This window comes from Bombyx mandarina, chromosome 11 (assembly GCF_030267445.1).
Source record: "Bombyx mandarina strain Sakado chromosome 11, ASM3026744v2".
NCBI classification, from domain to species: Eukaryota; Metazoa; Arthropoda; class Insecta; order Lepidoptera; family Bombycidae; genus Bombyx; species Bombyx mandarina.
Window position 1 is genome coordinate 3,231,917 of NC_143218.1, and position 15,442 is coordinate 3,247,358.

Here is a 15,442-nt window from a genome sequence, read left to right on the forward strand (position 1 = left end):
CAGTAATACGTTCCGTTTTGAATGGCGGGGCAGCCGTCGTGTTATAGAACTAGATTTAAACGCTCATGTCTCAAGCTGGATCCCGTTCTTTACGTTGTCTACAAATGTATTGTTACAAATTTCAGGATTACAGCTGAAATTAATATTATTATGTAAAGCGAACACAATAAAACACAAATTATACAAAAACACGTGATCACTTTATTAAAATATTTTAAAGTACGAAAATATTTGAAAAAAAAATCGATTTCGTCACTCTTGGTAATATCACTTCAACTACTTAAAAAACAGCTTTCTTCTGTTGCTTATATACTAATGAGGAATGATATTTTTTTTCATTTATTCTTACGTTACTGGTACTTTCTTGGCAATGATGAAATTACTTTTAAAAAAATTGGCCGTCGTAGGGACTACCGATAGAAATGAAAAAATATAATTGATAATGTTTCAATTAAAATTATCAACATCAATCTGGTTTTCACATTACTGGCACTCCGAGCAACAATCTTAAACATGTTTTTATGGTTTATTTATTATTCAATTGTTATTCAATTACGGGCTGTACGAAATCTAAATACAATTCAATTCTGTTATTATATAAATACAATTGAAATGACAAATAATATGCAATCATGATCTATGCAAGTGCAGTGTTCACTCACGCGGCCCGTATACACAAACTTTCTCTTGTGAAGGTATGCACAGGGCTAATGATGAACAATAAATCGCCTGTATAGCTACAGGCACACTGCTATTACGCATGTGAGTGACGCGAAACCATAAGATTTTCTCCAATCAAAAAGTGCTCAACGGGGCTAAATAGACTTCTAAGCAACGCAACGTCTCACGCATGACGATTGAAACAAAGTTTGCCCTTTAAAATATTATATTTTTAAAAGTGACAATTTTATAAATTGTCATGACCAAAGTAGAACTATCGTGCATAGTTTTCTTTATTAGATTGTCTGCAAAAATGTTCCGTTGACGTTTTGGCGGGAATGCGACGAGCGAAGTTGTCAGAATTGTTTTATTGTTAATCTAATGTTATATAGTTACTTAATGTATATACACATAATAATGGTGGCTTTTTAACACTCTAGCACAAAGTTTATAAAAAAAAACTTTTTCAACTATTTTAATGGGATACTTAATTGAAGTTCAAATAAAAACATCCACTGATGCTGACACCAAATAAAACGGACCTATAATTACAAACATGTCGCGTATAAAGCGAAATGTCGCTTAAACCAAATAGCCTTTCACCCAGCAAGAAATCTAGAGTTAATATCGAGATATTAACTCTAGATTTCTTGCTGGATTGTGTGCCGATTTATTACATTTATTATTTATTACCTAGGGCCGTTTTTCATGTTTATTAATAATACATATATTTTTTAAAACTATATAAATATTAAAAGTCCCATACATACATGCTGTATTAAATACGCTCTTACCTGTGTACCCTCATACTTTAGAAAAAAATATCGATCCAAATTCAAGCCAGACTTAAACATTGTGTTACGCCGGTAAGAGTAACGCGATATATCGCCGAATACTCGAATGAATATCGAAGGATCTAGTAGCATCTAAAAACCTCAAGACGTACAACGCCATCTATTATCAGATAGCGGAACCACACATACTCGAATTATGTGGAATATTCTCGATAATTCTAGGGATGTGGTATCGTCTATAAACGCGTTGCAGAGGTGGCACGCAGTCAGTCAGTAATCGGAACTACTCGAAGCGAAACAGCGAACGGATCACCTGAAGCGAAGCGGAAGAAGCGAACTGAGAATTTTAAATTCTTAAGTGCTAATACAGTGTTAAGTTGTACTTTGGTAGATTTTTTTATTTATCTCGAGCCCCAGCGCGCAGCAATTGGAAAGACCTTGCGACTCACATGGATCTAAAGACGTTCGAACTCACCGATTTTATCATTGACCGAAGACTCCACTATAAAAAAAAATTGTATTAAAAAAAAACACGTGACGGTCGAATAAACCACCCCCCACCCCGTCCATAATTGACTGGGAAACATAAACGCCTACAAAAACTAATAAATGCATTCGTAGCTGCCGAACTTTTTAGTTCTGCAAGCATATATTATCTATAGGTCGGAATAGGGCTTTGGCAGGTAAATCATATTTTCACACCTCAGCACGAGATAAATATATCGAGGGGTGAAAGACTGTTTGTAAGCGACATTTTTTCAACTTAACAGCCAGAGAGCCATATAAGTTTAAAATTTGGAAAAAATATCATAACAAAAAATAAAAACTTCTTCAGCTATTTCAATGAATAAACTCAAAGTTCAATTAACAACAACGAACCGTCGATGCTGATACCGAATAAAACGGACCTTTAATTACAAAGATAAATGTCGCTTTAACCAAATAACCTTTCAACCCTTGATATGGTTTCCTATTTAAAAAAAAAAAGCTCACTTTGATTTCTATCATTACTTAATTAATCGCGAACGTTATCACTTTAGGTAACCTTAGGTAAAAGCTCAGACGATCTTCTTAATGATACAAACATTTTTATTTCTACCCTCACAGCTGAGGTATCCTAAGGTAAAAGCTCAGACGATCTTCTTAACGATACAAACTTTTTTCTTTCTACCCTCACCGCTGAGGTATCCTTATGTAAAAGCTCAGACGATCTTCTTAACGATACAAACTTTTTTATTTCTACCTTCACCGCTGACGTCCACTGAGAGGCACCCGAAATCGCTCACAATACCCTTGATGCAATCCACCTCGTTTTTCGTCAGCCCGACGGGCAGATCGAATTTCGCAAACTCCGACCTTCCCGCCAAACTTTGACACATGTCCAACACGTCACTTTGGAACGTCGCGTCAACGTCATAGACCGCGTTCGTCGCGGGGACCTCGGAGTTAAACGCCTTCAGCCACATAGCCTTCTCGTTGACCGCAAAATCCTTCGTCTTCGTATCTAAATCCGCCAATATCTTGCCAATCTCTTTATTTTTCGGCTCCAATTTTAAAGCTTTCTTGTAATATTTAATCGCCATTTCCGTTTTGCCGAGCATTTCGTGAGCTTTCCCATAGTAGTAAAGCGCTTTGCAGTGCTTTTCGGTGTCAATAAGTCTGTCCAAGCATTCGCACATGTTCAGAACGTGTTTAGGCTTGTTCGTCTTGTAATAGCAGACCGCCAGATTTAAATACGCGTTAACTTTATTCATTTTTATGTCTAACTCCTCGTCGGCCGTGCCAGGACGCGATAGACACAAAACCGAGATGGCCTGCTGATAATTCTTAATGGCCTTCGCATATTTCTTTTTCTTGTATAGCTCTTTGGCGTCAGCGCGTAAGGCGTTCACGGTACGCAATGTGACCTCGTATTTAGTTTGCTCCGCCATTGGTAGATCGTTAAATCTGTGCGTGAGAAAGAATGATGTTTACATAGATGCAATTCGCATTCGTAGCGATTCACCGGTGTTCGAATCCCGCAGGCGGGTACCAATTTTTCTAATGAAATACACGTACTTAACAAATGTTCACGATTGACTTCCACGGTGAAGGATTAATAATCAAACCCGCAAAATTATAATTTGCGTAATTACTGGTGGTAGGAGCTCTCGTGAGTCCGCACGGGTAGGCACCACCACCCTGCCTGTTTCTGCCGTGAAGCAGTAATGCGTTTCGGTTTGAAGGGTGGGGCAGCCGTTGTAACTATACTGAGACCTTAGAACTCATATCTGAAGGTGGGTGGCGCATTTACGTTGTAGACGTCTACGGGCTCCCGTAACCACTTAACACCAGGTGGGCTGTGAGCTCATCAACCCATCAAAGCAACAAAAACAATTTTTTTTTGTTCCTTGATTAGCCGATTTCGTATTCAGCCAGCAGCGTCTCTATTCACTACGCGAACCACTCATCTTGAGACATGAGGTTGTTCGTCTCAATTGATAGAGATAAAGCCGGCGGTGACCACCACGGTACTGAATCCAACCAACCAGTACATACGGAAATCGATCGATCGCCGTCTTTAACGCGACGTTATTCCTAATGCATCATTGAGTCTTTCGTGAACAATGTGCATCTATTAGCAAGATTCGACCACCAATTGCGTCACTGTTTTTTTTCCTGCCTGTTCTAGTGACCTCGAGGGGTTATACTAGCTTCATCGAGCGAGTAGGTGAGCTCACGGGGTTCTAACCTGGTGACGTTGCTAACACTAGCCCTAGCAAGAGCAGTGCTTCGCAGAATCTACCACCGGATCGGAAACGCGACCCACTGAGAAGATCCGGCGAGAAACTCAGTGGGCTGTGTCTATGGGTTAGTTTATACGGTGACCGTTAATGGATCGGGAGGAGCCGTAATGTCGTGTTTAGGGCGACGTCGACTGTTTACCATTCGTTCCACAGGATCGGGTAAAATGTTACTAGATATAACGATATATGCTTCTAATTCTTTTGTCCGTAGATCTTGTAGGTTGTACGATGCTAAGTTCTCTAATACTGACATCTTTTGCTTGTCACTTGTAGCATATAGAAAAGCTATTTTAAAATATTTATAAGGTGATTTAGTCCGATGACTATTATAGATTTAGGCCCGATCAGCGGCCGTGCAAGAAAATAATGAGATTGATGTGGAGCAACTAATCTCGCTGATGTACAGGAGACCTCCCTTGTTGGACAAATTTCATAAAGCATACCACGATAGAATATTGAAGGCGAGATTGTGGGAGGAGCGTGTCAACCGAGAACTGAATTAAACTGACGAAAATAGTAGGAAATTTTATTCGCAGTGCGTACTATAAAAATCGCGCGGTGAAATATCGCTGTGCGGACAAGGCCTTATAGTGTAAGTTGATGTATAAAATAATATGTGCGTATTGTGTTGCTTTTGTTTTTTTTTGTAATTAAATTTCTAAATTTCTCTTCTCTGTTCACTTTCTAATTATATGTGATTTTGATTGTGGAAACATATTTGGTTATTGTTTTCGCTATATTTTTTGGAATATTATGTTTGTATTGTACTGTTTGTTTCCCAAATAAATAAATAACACTCCTACTTATCTCTAAAGGTTCAAACTTCAGAAGCTCCTGAAAGCTCACCTGGTGGCCGCGTAGTTGTCTTTGACGTCATACAAGACGATGACGAAGAGCGCTGGCTCCGGTCTGATCCTGGGCGGGACCCCGCGCGGACCCCACGCGGCCGCCGGTTGCACCAGCAAGTTGAGACGCGCCTGTGGCCCTTTGACCATGGTCAAACCTATCTCCAGACCGGGTATTATTTTCCCTGTCCCTAAACGCAGACGCTGAGAAAAATTCAAAACAATACAACACAAAATTGGCATTTAAAATTGGCATTAGCATTATTAGAAGTCGTCGTGGCCTAACGGATAAGACGTCCGGTGCATTCGTGTTGAGCGATGCACCGGTGTTCGAATCCCGCAGGCGGGTACCAATTTTTCTAATGAAATGCACGTACTCAACAAATGCTCACGATTGACTTCCACGATGTGGAATTAACATCGTGTAATAAAAATCCTACCCGCAAAATTATAATTTGCATAATTACTGGCGGGTAGATACCACCACCAGTAATTACGCAAATTATAATTTTGCGATTTTGATTTATTTCATTAATACCTTTGGTGCGCCCATATTCATGGTCAAAGTAGAATCAAACGGTATCACAGCTTTCTCCCAGTAAGCCGCGTAATGTATCGTCACTTCTGAATCAACGGGCACCAGAGGTCCTTTACCTGTAAAAGAAAAACAGCAATGAACATTTAACTTTTTTTTTTTAATTCTCATTAAAGAGCTGAATCTCGTTAAGAGCAGCTAAAGTCAGTTGCCGCGACACTGATCGGGACTGTACTCTGAGTAAATTTATGAATGCACGTCTTCTAGGATGTGATAAAATATTAATATGGGTAAAAGCAAAAAAAAACAGCTGGTTTAGTTGTTTAATAAATCACCTGATGTGATCTTTTTATTCATTCTAACATTCTTTATTTAGTGGCAAGAATAATTACTATCTTTCATCACACTGGAGCAGAATGCTAGTCTATACATAGGAAAGTGAGTGTGTTAAATACACATTTTTTTACTTTTTTATTGCTTTGATGGATGGACGAGCTCACAGCCCACCTGGTGTTAAGTGGTTACTGGAGCCCATAGACATCTACAACGTAAATGCGCCACCCACCTCGAGATATAAGTTCTAAGGTCTCAGTATAGTTACAACGGCTACCCCACCCTTCGAACCGAAACGCATTACTGCTTCACGGCGGAAATAGGCGGGGTGGTGGTACCTACTCGTGCGGACTCCCAAGAGGCCCTACCACCAGTAATTACGCAAATTATAATTTTGCGGGTTTGGTTTTTATTACACGATGTTATTCCTGCACCGTGGAAGTCAATCGTGAACATTTGTTGAGTACGTATTTGATTAGAAAAATTGGTACCCGCCTGCGAGATTCGAACACCGTTGCATCGCTAGATACGAATGCACCGGACGTCTTATCTTTTAGGCCACGACGACTTCAAAAGTAAAAGTAAGTTTCTCTTCATGGGAGCATAATTAACAAAAATTATTCTTGAAATATACATGAATAACTTCCAGAGTGACATGCAGGCATCAACGTTTAGCCTGATGTGCAGAGAAGACAAGGGAACCTGTGGTATTTTTGTACACTATTGAAACCAAAGTCTACACATATATAAGCTGTAAGGAAACCTAGTAAATAATATGTCGGTATTAATGATATTCTAATTATTTCAGTTTTTTTATTTTTATTACTTAGATGGGTGGACGAGCTCACAGCCCACCTGGTGTTAAGTGGTTACTGGAGCCCATAGACATCCACAACGTAAATGCGCCACCCACCTTGAGATACAAGTTCTAAGGTCTCAAGTATAGTTACAACGGCTGCCCCACCCTTCAAACCGAATATAGTCTGAAGGAATGCCATGATGTATGATATGAGCACAGGGGCTATGTTTATATTTAGTATCAGAACACAGTAGGGTGACTCTCTCGTTAGCTTTGTCCTCAATTTTCTCTCTCTTCTTGAGAATACACAAAGCAAGTTAGACCTCTAAACGGGACCACTGGTTATCTTGCCTCAAATTTTCATTGTTGGAATAACCACATAACTTAATCGTAACTAGAGGTCCCGCAGTAGTCGAAATTGTACTATAATTAATTGGAATTGTAAGTTTGTACACTAATATGATTGTATTTTATACTTCTATAATCACAAATTTCGCCAAGACTACACTATAAAAAATATTAACAAGGACAAACAATATTTAATGTATTCTCAATTTGACAACAGACGTCAAGAACAAAAGTTTGACAATAAATAGTATGCGTGCGTGTGTGCGTCAAATACCTGGTATGTAGTGTGTGTAATGTTTTCTTTATTGATTTAATGTATATTTTATGCATTATTTAAAAAAAAATTATCATCCTGCACTCCTTCTCTATATTCTGTATAAGTGTGGAAAATTTCATACTCCTCCGTCCGCGCAATTTTCGTAAAAAGGGATATAAAGTTTTTAGTTCACTTATTAATATAAAGATTGTGATTCTGAAGTATACAGCTGTCATTTTGAATCCAGTTCACTAACTCTTTACCAGTGAATCTTACTGTTGACCACTGTGTCACTAACCTATCACTTTCGACACATTAGAATCAATTTTAAGTTTGAATGTTCAATTTGAACACTTTATGAGTATTGTAAATTTTGAAAGTACTGTGGCGGTAGTTACCTTCTTCTATGATGAGCATTTTCACATCACCAGTGCTCATGCAGTCTATCATATTGGCGCCCAACTCCTCAAAAGACAAGTAATCTGGTGAGGCCAGCATCATCTTTTTAGTTGTCTCCTCAATATTCCTGAGTGTATCCTCTCCATCACTGTGGAAAAGATACGTTTACTTTTCATTGGTTTTTGTGAAATTTGCACTTAAATATGCAAATTAAATTCGAAAATACCAATTTTAATTATTCCGTACTGTAATTGTGCATTGCAATTGTAATTTTTTATAATTCAATATATGTATTTCGTTGTTTTTATTGTTGTTATTGTAGTTATGGTTTTTGTTGTTATTATTCTAAGCTCAGACAGTGATTGGTCGGTTTGATGCTGGTGTGCACGTCCCTCTGCAGGTGCCGGCGGAAGATCAGCGCCCCGGTACCGATTGTCTCGGTACTGTTAGGCATTGCTGAGCCGGTAACCGTTTCCAAGCCTTGTTATTTTTCTTTTAATTTTTGTTTAATTTTTTGTAAATTTATGTTTGGAATAAATGTTTATTATTATTATTAAATTAATCACAATCTACATTCACTATTTCCGTTTCTTTTATTCCTATGTAGATAGATCAGTGATTATCAAACTTATTTCTTTTACCGCCCCCTTTGAAAATCAATTATTTTTCAGCGCCCCCCATTTTTTATACACCCCTAAAACTTTAAAACCACAATTTCATTAATTTAATTAATAAATGTTGTATCAATTTTTGTAAATGTAGTACCACGTGGTACATATATATTTGTAGATGCTATTATTGTTTCTTCATATTATTATATGTCCGTACATTGCTACAGAGCCTGTATTTACAAATTTGCAAAATAAAAATGAATTCTTCTCATCAAAATGTTTGTTTAAATTCAGAATTACCAAAATAAATTGCTAGTTCACTCTATTACTATGCTAATTTATTAGAACGAAACTATTTTTGTTGATTATCTTTCTCATTAATATAAGATTCTCATTATAAGATAATTAAAAATTTATATTTCGACTAGTAAATAATACTACTAACAATAATAACTTATTAAACTACGAATAAGCTAAACCTGGAAGTCGTAGAGGATTTCATTTATCTGGGCTCCGTCATAGCTAGTAATGGATCCTCCGAAAAGGACCTCAGAAGGCGAATCAGTATGGCAAAGAGAGCTATGTCCCAAATGGACCGTGTTTGGGTGGCATTTTTCTCTACGGCGCAGAGACTTGGACCCTCAAGAAAGCCGACCGCCAACGCATCGACGCTTTTGAGATGTGGTGCTGGAGGAAAATGCTCGGGATTCGTTGGACAGAACACAGAACCAACGAATCCATTCTTACCGAGCTCAAGATTCCAATGCGCCTCCGCACTACATGCGCGCGGAGGAGTTTAGAGATCTTTGGACATATCGCCAGAAAGAGAGGTGAAAATCTGGAAAAGCTGCTGGTAACAGGCAAGGTATGCGGGAGAAGGCACAGAGGCAGAAATCCAATGCGCTGGTCGGACTAAATACGCTCCACTCTCAATACCTCAGTCCACGTTGCTATCCACACAGCCGAGGACAGGCAGGAATGGCGCAAGATGATGCAGGAGAAAGTTATTAGAGGAGGCCACGACCCTCAGCACTGAGGATTATCGACGCAAGAAGGAAGGAAACTACGAAAAATAAATTAATATAATTTCGTATTATAGATAAATATGGGTAATTTTTCATAGAATTTTAGTTTATAATTTAGAACTGGTTCAAATAAAAACCGCCGCCTAAGTCAGCATTTTTATTATTTGTAATAATTAATATCTATACTAATATTATAAAGAGGAAAGATTTGTTTGTTTGTATTCAATAGGCTCCGAAACTACTAAACCAATTTGAAAAATTCTTTCACTATTTGGAAGCTTCACTATTCCCGAGTGACATAGGCTATATTCTTTTTTGAAAAAAATTAGGTATCCTTACTAAAACTCCAATAACCCAAGGTGTAAAAAAAATTTACCTAAAATATTATTTACGTCGCGTGCCATACGAAAACTATTGATGACAGAATAAAATAATGTACTACGACTTTGTAAAAAACATTAGTATTTACAAAAAGTGTCACGACAGCATATGTCTAACTATTATAGTTATGCCGCAATAAGTGTTCTTTTATTTAAAAAATGTTCCTGGTAAGACACGGAGTGCCCCCCTACCTTCGCCAACTGGTGGCTTCCTACTTGGAGGACAGATCGGTCATGTGTACTGAGCACGGTGGGATCGTGCACAGGTTCCCGGTCGTGCGCGGTGTTCCACAGGGGTTGGTGCTCGGCCCCCTTTTGTGGAATATCGGGTATGACTGGGTACTGAGAGGTGCCCTCCTCCCGGGCCTAAGCGTAATCTGTTACGCAGACGACACGCTGGTCATGTCCCGGGGGGGAGTTTTGCTGAGTTTGCTCGTCTTGCCACCGCTGGGGTGGCGCATGTCATCGGCAAAATCAGGAGATTAAGCCTCGACGTGACACTCAGTAAAACCGAGGCCATGTGGTTCCACAGGCCGCGGAGAGTGCCACCTGTCGATGCCCATATCGTTGTTGGAGGCGTCCATATCGGGTCGGGGTGCAGTTGAAGTACCTCGGCCTCATTCTGGACAGTCGTTGGACCTTCCGTGTTCACTTTCAGAACCTGGTCCCTTGTTTGTTGGGGGTGGCCGGCGTGTTAAGCCGGCTTCTTCCCAACATCGGGGGGCCTGACCAGGTGACGCGCCTTATACGAGGCGCCCGCGTAGGGCCAGTCACTGGCCGTGGGGGTAGCGAAGTTGCTGCAACGGCCGCAACGCACCATCGCGGTCAGAATCATCCGTGGTTATCGCACCATCTCTTTCGAGGCGGCGTGTGTACTGGGACGCCGCCTTGGGTTCTGGAGGCGGAGGCGCCCGCCGCTGACTATCAGTGGCGGGCTAACCTTCGTGCCCGGGGCGTGGCGCGTCCCAGCCCCGGTGTGATCAGCGCGCGGAGGGCCCAATCTCGGCGGTCCGTACTGGAGTCATGGTCCAGGCGGCTGGTCGTAGAACCGTCGAGGCGATTCGCCCGGTTCTTGTGAATTGGGTGAATCGTGACAGAGGATGCCTCACTTTCCAGCTCACGCAGGTACTCACTGGGCATGGTTGCACCGGATCGGAGCCGAGCCGACGGTAGGTTGCGACTTGGACACGGCAGAGCATACGCTCTAAGGGGGCTTAAGAAGACGACGTGCAAGCTGATCTGCACACGTTTTACGCATGAGCATCCGGGTGATGGAAGGCCGGCTATCTTCAACCCACGCTGGTTCTGACCCAGCGGGGTATTCCGTAGGATAGACCATTCTAACCGGCGCCATCTAGGCAGGCTTCGGACAGCCTGCCGACCGAGAGGGCTGGTGGTCGTGGCGCCGACGACCACCAGTCCGGCGTCCCGAGGGGGAGGGTCATAATGGGAGAGATGTGCTCCGCACTAAGCGCTTCACTTTCCCCCCTTTGCCTTTTCATGAGCTCTGTCTCATGCGAGGTTTGGATGCTGGTTGTTGAGCGACAAGAGGTTTTAGTCGGTTCGACTCCGACATGCCCCGCCCTCCATCCCCAGTGAAGGGCGGAAGTCCGGCGATTTCCTCTTGACAAAAAAAAAAACGTGTGGCACTCGGGAACTGCGGCGGTAAAGCTATTGCATAGCATTTTTTATCAACTTATGACATTATAATTAGACAATGATAATTTAATATTAAAACAATAATAAAACAAGACCACGCTATATTAAACCTTAATAAAGGCAAAACCTTAACTGTCCCCTTCATATTCATAAGCTAAACCGCGCGCGAGAGAGATGGGCAGACTTTTCATGATGCGCGTGCAGTGTGACGTCACGCCACGCGCTTATTCACAAACACAAGCGCAACGTGTGAATATGTTGAACGCGAGCTACATGGTAGGCGGAGTGAGGGATGTTAGCTTTTTCGTTACGGAATTTCATGATTCGGTCGCCGCGCTCAAGGCTCGCGATAAAAGCTATGCAATAGCTTAAAAATGTATGAACTTGTAATAAAATCTCCTTGGCTATACTATTTGTATCTGGCTGGTTTTGGTATCATTAAAAGTATAAGTTCGAAAGAAGATAATTCCAAATTAAAATTAGGAAGATGTGTGATTTTATTTATTTTTCGTACTGTCAAGATGAGTGAATCTAATGAAGATATTCGATACATTTTAAAATGTTACTACAAAAAAGGTAAAAAAGCAACGCCAGCCGTGAAAAAATATTGTGATGTTTATAGACCTAGTGCAGTGTCTGTGAGAGTAGCACAAATTTGGTTTAAGCGTTTTCAATCCGAAAATTTTGATGTCAAAAATGCACGTCGCTCTGGTCGTCCTATTACGGATAAAATCGATGCCATTTTTGCAAAAGTGGGCAAGATCGGCATATCAGTAGTTAGACGTAACTGAAGAACTGGGAATTGACCACAAAATAGTTATGACGCATTTGAAAAAAACTGGGCACACAAAAAAGCTCACTGAAAGAAACCTAACGAACCGTGTACTCATTTGTGATTCTTTATTACGACGTAATGAAACCGAACCATTTTTGAAGAAGTGAAGGTGATGAAAAGTGGATCACGTACGACAAGAACGTACGAGAAAGGTTGTGGTCAAAGGCCGGTCAGGCTTCACAGACTCTGGCAAAACCCGGGTTAACTCGCAACAAGGTGATGCTGTGTGTGTGGTGGGATTGGAAGGGCATTATACATTATGAGCTATTACCACCAGGCAGGACCATCGATTCTGAACTCTACTGCGAACAACTGATGAGATTAAAGCAAGAAGTTGAGAGAAAGCGGCCGGAATTAATCAACAGAAGGGGTGTGGTTTTTCATCACGATAACGCTAGACCTCACACATCTTTAGCCACTCAGCAAAAATTAAGAGAGCTTGGCTGGGAGGTGTTAATGCATCCGCCGTATAGTTCTGACCTTGCACCTTCAGATTTCTACCTGTTTCGGTCTCTTCAGAATTCTTTAGGCAGTGTCAGGTTAACATCACGAGAGGACTGCCAAAACCAATTGACGCGGTATTTTGATCAGAAGCCCCAAAATTTCTATAGCAATGGGATCATGTCCCTACCTACAAGATGGCAAAAAGTTATCGAACAAAATGGTACCGACATACTTTATTTAAATGCGAATAAACTATATTAAAAAATGTTGTGAATGTTCTTAAAAAATGCGAAAAAACTTTTTCCCTAACCTATTATTATATAGAAATAAAATAGTAAACAATGTTTACAATAAGTGAGCTGCTTAGGCTTACTATACTATTTGACATTGGACGGTAATGGGTAAATTAAGTAAATGAAATTACAAATTTTACAGCGCCCCCCTAACCCACATCAACGCCCCCCATTTTTTCCTGGGCCCCTTAACGCCCCCCTCTAGGTTTCAAACGCCCCCCAGGGGGCGTTATCGCCCACTTTGAGAAAGACTGAGATAGATGATAGCTGCCAGCTCCTGGCCTGGTTTAAGTGGCTACTAGTGTCCATAAGCATTACAGCATATTTGACAACTCATCTCAAGAGGTTTGAAGAGGTCATTAAAACTGAAGTTTCAATTTTACAGTATGAAAGCTGACTAAGCCCATGGCAGTACCTACTTGTATGAGATACTAATAACTAAGCAAGTTTAGGGTTGCAGCATCACCTGTCATCCTCGTCACCCATTTCAGGAAACAAATCGTCATCACCGTTGATGAACATCTCCGTTTTTCTGTTTTGAAAGTCCACATCAATCTGAAACTCCATTTCTGATGTGAGCTCTCTGTAGATCAGAAAACAAATTTTCAATTATAGAACCTATTCCGTTACATAAGGTTACATTCCACAGCTAATTTAGAACAATGATGATGTCAATTCAGATTCTGCCAATCGACTATCGGTGCTCTTAGGCATTCTAACCATCAATTGATGTTCAGATCGGACCCAATGAATCCTATAAAGGGCTCGTTGTGAAAATGATGTGGTTATAAATTTGTTAAACTTAAATATGTAGGTATATATAGAAAGACGTCAGAGAAGAAACTATTTTAATTCCGAGCTAACGAAATGAATAATGGGATTTGACACTATCATCAAAAACATTTATTTGTAATATGTAATTAATATAGCAAAGACTGTACCTAGAACAGCACACAATTTCGTCAAATGCCCTCAAGTCATAGGCAAAACGGCAGTTGAGAATGTCGATTTACATAGAAAAACCATACCGTAGTAAAAATATAAGTCTATTAACACTATTTTGACCAGTTGCAATTGAGCTTCAGTTTACTCTTAAGTAAGAACCGGAGCAGTCTATGGACCATGAATTCTACGAATATATCTTGAAACGACCATTAATTTTTTGTTGTTGTAATAAGTGCAACGATAATCATTCTCCATAATCGGTAGGTATTCACAAAATAATATATTGTGGTATAGACTCGGCTCATAAGAAATTAATACAAATTATTATTTTTTTCTACATATGCTGATAGCCCTGAGAGGCTATTTCAGCTTCACCCTAACGTGTAGGTGAGCTCACGGGGCTTAAGCCGGAGTGTTGCTAACACTGACCCTAGCAAGAGCAGTGCTTCCTAGAATCTACCAGCGGAACTCTAATTGTCTGAGACCAACTTATTACGTTTAATTTGAAACCGATCACACGAAATTTTTTTATTGCTTAGATGGGTGGACGAGCTCAAAGCCCACCTGGTGTTAAGTGGTTACAGGAGCCCATAGACATCAACAACGCAAATGCACCACCCACCTTGAGATATAAGTTCTAAGGTCTCAAGTATAGTTACAACGGCTGCCCCGCCCTTCAAACCGAAACGCATTACTGCTTCACGGCAGAAATAAGCAGGGTGGTGGTACCATCCCGCGCGGACTCACAAGAGGTCCTACCACCAGTAACACAAGTACGAACGCCACTTTTGTGCAAAGTTTTCTTAACCAAATCAAACCACTTGTTTGATTACTACCAAAGTTGTTATGAGCTTACCTTAGATTTATTCCTTTAGACAGTTGAACGGGTTCTTGAAATACTTGCTCCATGTTAATATTTTTTAGTTCTAATTGCACCCACTTTATTAGAGAAATTAAAATTAAAATCACATTTTTTTTTGTTTATTATTTTGACATTGGCAAATGGCATTAGAGCCATTTTTTAAAGGGATTTTAGAACCTGGTAACAAAGACTTTTAGGTCAAGTCTTATTTTAATTTTAATGATAACTTTTTTATATATTTTGATAGTTTAACTGAATAAATATTTTGGTAAATTATGTACTTGCCTTATTTTGCTCTTTAAATTTACGAAAGAAAAATAATAATGGGATAGAGATTCGCCTGATGATTTTTAAAATTATCATATTATGGTAGTTTTCCAATTACAGCACAAGAGCGCATTATGCGGCATAATGCTCAACGTTGAGTGTTCCAACTTCAGCAACGCTTCGCACAATCGAGCACTCTCAAAAGTACTGCTCTCGCGTGATGCGTGCAATCGATACCGACTCAGTGACAGAAAATTGACAAGCGTTTTTTCTTTAAGTTGGCATTGATCGAAATTTTGTTTATATTATCGTTAGTAATATTATTTAATGTTGAAAAAAATTGTAAGGCTTTCGTTTCGTCGTAGT

General features: G+C 40.1%; 2 protein-coding genes across 2 annotated transcripts in view; one reads left to right on the plus strand and one right to left on the minus strand.

Moving 5' to 3' along the window:
• The window catches only part of nvd (cholesterol 7-desaturase nvd), a 167,026-nt gene that overhangs the window by 36,844 nt on the left and 114,740 nt on the right, over nucleotides 1-15,442 (plus strand). The gene's annotated exons all lie outside the window — the stretch shown is intronic.
• Nucleotides 182-14,971, minus strand: LOC114251505 (inactive peptidyl-prolyl cis-trans isomerase shutdown). The gene is made up of 6 exons (XM_028185790.2): nucleotides 14,804-14,971; nucleotides 13,469-13,585; nucleotides 7,755-7,903; nucleotides 5,624-5,739; nucleotides 5,087-5,289; nucleotides 182-3,401 (listed from the first exon to the last, which is right to left on the minus strand). The coding sequence occupies exons 1-6, from the start codon at nucleotides 14,854-14,856 to the stop codon at nucleotides 2,657-2,659; spliced, it is 1,383 nt and encodes a 460-aa protein (XP_028041591.2). The 5' UTR covers nucleotides 14,857-14,971; the 3' UTR covers nucleotides 182-2,656.

Coding starts and splice junctions, on each gene's coding strand:
- LOC114251505 (XM_028185790.2), bottom strand. CDS start 14,856: ATGGAGCAAGTATTTCAAGAACCCGTTCAACTGTCTAAAGGAATAAAT. Junction 13,586..14,803: donor TCTAAAGGAATAAATCTAAG/GTAAGCTCATAA, acceptor TCTGATCTACAG/AGAGCTCACATCAGAAATGG. Junction 5,740..7,754: donor AATGCTCATCATAGAAGAAG/GTAACTACCGCC, acceptor TTTCTTTTACAG/GTAAAGGACCTCTGGTGCCC.